This window comes from Bison bison, unplaced genomic scaffold (genome assembly GCF_000754665.1).
Source record: "Bison bison bison isolate TAMUID 2011002044 unplaced genomic scaffold, Bison_UMD1.0 scf7180017864249, whole genome shotgun sequence".
Classification (NCBI taxonomy): Eukaryota; Metazoa; Chordata; class Mammalia; order Artiodactyla; family Bovidae; genus Bison; species Bison bison.
In genome coordinates, this window is record NW_011494821.1 from 2,843,074 (window position 1) to 2,846,947 (window position 3,874).

Consider the following 3,874-nt stretch of genomic DNA (forward strand, 5'->3'; position numbering starts at 1 on the left):
CCTCCTGCCATAGAGGACTTGTTTCTTTAAGTCCAGCAAAACCTTCCTGGTGGCTTCCCCACTAGATGTCAGGAGCCCCATGCACAGATGGCCCTGTGACCCCCATCACAGCTTCTGCATAGTCACACATAACCAGTTCCCTGGCTTTTGCACAGTTCTCCCCACCACCCGCATAATCTTGACTCTGAAGGGGGAAGAAGAGGAGCAGGAATCTGAGCACGTTTCACACTTGGGAAAGCCCCTTTCCCTCGGCACAGGAAGATGACCACGCCAGCCTCTCAGTCTGTCCATGCTGACATCTCAGTATCACAGGAATTGTCTATGGTTATGTTCAAGCCTTGGCCTAAAAGCCCTCTGCCTAATGCCTTCCTGACAATCAGACTTATTCCATGCCTTTGGAGTACCATGATGCTGGCCAACAGGAAGTTTTAAATTAAGTGCTATTAGTGTGACGTGATGGGGCCCAGCCACTGAAAGAGCAGAGTGCCCTTTACTCCTGATGCAGGGTCATCAGGACTGATCCGTCATGGATGCCTTTCTGCTCCCCGCTCAACCCCATCAGCTCCTCTCTCAATGGCTAGCTAACCCCCTGGGGGACCAGTCATAAACGGGGAATGTGACTTCCTCCAGGTGTCTCTGAGTGCCCCGGGAAGTCCTTACATCACTCCAAGTGGAGAGGCATCTTGGATGTCTGGTCTACTTGGTTCCAACCTGCCCCTCTCCTCCCCAAGTGGTACAACTTTCCTCAGAGCATATTCTCCAGGGGAGCCAAGAATGCTCTCTACAAAAGACACCTTTCTTCCAGCTCTTTCCCCTTAGGCCTGTTCACAGAATTAAAGCCGGGAGGATGGCAAGCATTTCCTGGGTCCTGCCCAATACATGCATTCTCTGACATTTTAATTTGGCTATAAGACAATAAAAAGGTGTTAACTTTAAATGTGCTCTTTTTTTATCTTTCATATTTTCATGGACATCCCATCAATGTAAAGACATGACCAAAAGAGGCAGACACAAGAAACAGTGAGCAACATATTACCTTCCTTACTGTCTTTGCAAAGAAATTCAAATTAAAGTAAGGAAACTTCTTAAATGCACTAACATTAAAGGACCAGGAAGGCACTGATAAAAGTGGTACTTAGCATTTAAAATCAGGTTTTTAGCTTCTGCTCTAGTAGATTAAACATCCTCAAGATGATACAGACATGCACTGCTGTATTTTATTTTTTTTATAAAAGTGAGCATCTCAAACAATCTTCCTGCTCAGCAACAGAAGAAAGGTTAAGTAAATCAGATCACTGATTTACTCACCAGAAGGACTCACTCTCAGAGAAGGCAATGGCACCCCACTCCACTACTCTTGCCTGGAAAATCCCATGGACGGAGGAGCCTGGTGGGCTGCAGTCCATGGAGTCACTAAGAGTTGGACACGACTGAGTGACTTCACTTTCACTCTTCACTTTCATGCATTGGAGAAGCAAATGGCAACTCACTCGTGTTCTTGCCTTGAGAATCCCAGGGACGGGGGAGCCTGATGGGCTGCCGTCTATGGGGTTGCACAGAGTCGGACATGACTGAAGCAACTTAGCAGCAGCAGCAGCAGGACTCACTCTGCTTCCCCCTTACTCGGTGTCAGGACCGACCCCTGCCCACTGAGTTCAGAGGTGGTCACTGGGAGACACGGGCAAAGCTATCGTCTCAGCCACTTCTTAGCTTCATGTGAAAGCATCTGATACAGAACCCAAATGGGATTCAGGAGGCCTGGGCCTCCGCTGTTGGTCACAGGCCACCTATTATCTGTAAAAGGGAACTTGGCTTCAAGCTTTCAGATCCCCTTCTGATCAAAAACTGATTCTTTTTCTAAAAGTTCCAATCTGATCACATCACTTCTAACTAAAACTTTCAAAGGCTCCCCCTTCATATGTTAGTATAAAGGTCAAACTGTAATTGAGCCAAGAGCCTATGTGGCCTTCCCAGGACAGACTCTTCTCTACCTGCCTCCTGTCTGTAGAAACTTCTGCCTCTGAGCCTTCCCTGAGTTCCAAAGAATTAATCAGAGAAGTGAGAAAATGCAGAAAGAAATGAAAACAGTCAAGGAAGACAAAATAACAATAGTTAGGCCAATAATAACTAATTCCAGGACCTTTAGACCCTTCCCAGGGGCTACAGATAATATTTTGAGCCATGTTTTTTGAGCTGTTTAGCAGATACTGAAACCCTCACCAGGGGGAAGTTAACTGCATTCTGCACACAAGCACATAGACCCCAGATGGGTTAGAACCATTTGGTTGATGGTGTTGACTCCCAGTCAGTTCAAGAGCAACCAATCAGAAGAATGTCCTCAAGTTAATAACACACCCTGAAACCCTCTCCTTCACCCTATCTCAAAAAAGCCTCTCCCTGAAAGCTGGTGGGCAGTTTTAGGCCTTTTGAGCACTGGCTGCCTGGTCTCCTTGCTTCTTGCCTGTGATAAACACTGCTACAGTGTCAGCAGATTAGCTGGACTGTGCATGGGTGGGTGGGCGGACCCAAGTCTGGTTTGAAAGCAGAACCCCCCACTGTGGCCCACCTCACAGCCTCTTAACTGCAGACCCAGGCCAAAGACCTTCCTTCCCAATCGCCCTCACACATGCACTTTCTTGCACGTAACCCCCTTCTCCACAATTTTGAGTCTCAATTGTAATGTTATTTCTTAAAGGAAGCTACCCAACGCCCCCCCCCCGACACCCCCAATAATCTGGACTAGGTTTGGGGCTCCTCTGTACTCTCTTCATAGTCCTTATCACAATCTATTTGTGACATCAGGTAGCAGTCCTGGTTGAGTACAGTGGTAAGAGTATCCCCACCTATTGGGGACCGGTGACGATTCCCCCACAGGGAGGCAACATGCACAGTGATAAAGAATCTGCCTGCCAATGCAGGAGTCGCAAGAGACCTGGGTTCGATCCCTGCATCAGGAAGATCCCCTGGAGAAGGAAACGGCAACCTGCTTCACTATTCTTGCCTGGAAAATTCCATGAATAGAGGAGCCTGGTGGACTACAGCCCATGGGGTTGCAAAGAGTGGTACATGACTGAGGAACTCAGCACCTAGTAACTGAGTTACAAGTGTAAAATAACAAGTGTAAAAAAGTAACAAGTGTAAACCGTACAAGGTACGATGCCCGGCATATTTGTTGTTGCCAAGTTGATTCTTCTGCGACCCCATGGGCTGTAGCTCGACGGGCTCCCCTGTCCCTGTAGGGAACACTTTAACTGTTACTAGTTCTCAGGATGCTAACGGTAAGTTCTCTCCTTGTTTAGGTTCTCGTGTCCTCTCTCTGGGTGGACAAGGAATCAAGACAGAAAGCCAAGGCCCCAGTCCCAGTTCTCCCAGAGTCAGTACCAGGGATTCTGCACCCCCTGACAGCCAGGGGTTATGCGATGAGGGAGGGAAAAAAACTCCACAAAGGGTCTCACGCTTCATTTAATCTGAAGAACTGTACAGGCTCTTCGTCTTCAGATATAAATTATTTATAACTGTACAGAACAAGCAGCGATTCCAACAATTTAAAAACTAGGTAAATCTACCCGGTGTTAATTTCTGGCAACAGTCCTCCCGATCTGTTTTTTTAAAAAAAGTCATCCCTGCCCCCGTTTCAGTAGACGTGCACCATGCCGTAGAGGAATGTCCAGAACAGGACGTAGGTGAAGAGGCCTCCGATGAGACCCCCTGTAAAGAGAGGTCTTCGCGACTTAAAATATTTGTTCCACCTCCTTCCCGCTTTGAGAATTAAAAGCAGGGAGAGCAAGATGGAGGCGAGCAGGTAAAAGATGAAGCCGTAGAGGCCAGTGAGGCCGAGGATGCCGGCCGTGGCCCCCGACAAAGCCGACACCGA

At 47.9% G+C, this 3,874-nt stretch overlaps 1 protein-coding gene across 1 annotated transcript in view; it reads right to left on the reverse strand.

Annotated features, from left to right (window-relative positions):
* Positions 1 to 3,446: 3,446 nt before the first annotated feature.
* The window catches only part of EMC6 (ER membrane protein complex subunit 6), a 637-nt gene continuing 209 nt past the window's right edge, over positions 3,447 to 3,874 (reverse strand). The window contains exon 2 of the mRNA XM_010847478.1: positions 3,447 to 3,874. This exon is cut by the window's right edge and continues 31 nt beyond it. Coding sequence (XP_010845780.1) covers positions 3,635 to 3,874 — 240 coding nt within the window. The 3' untranslated portion in view covers positions 3,447 to 3,634.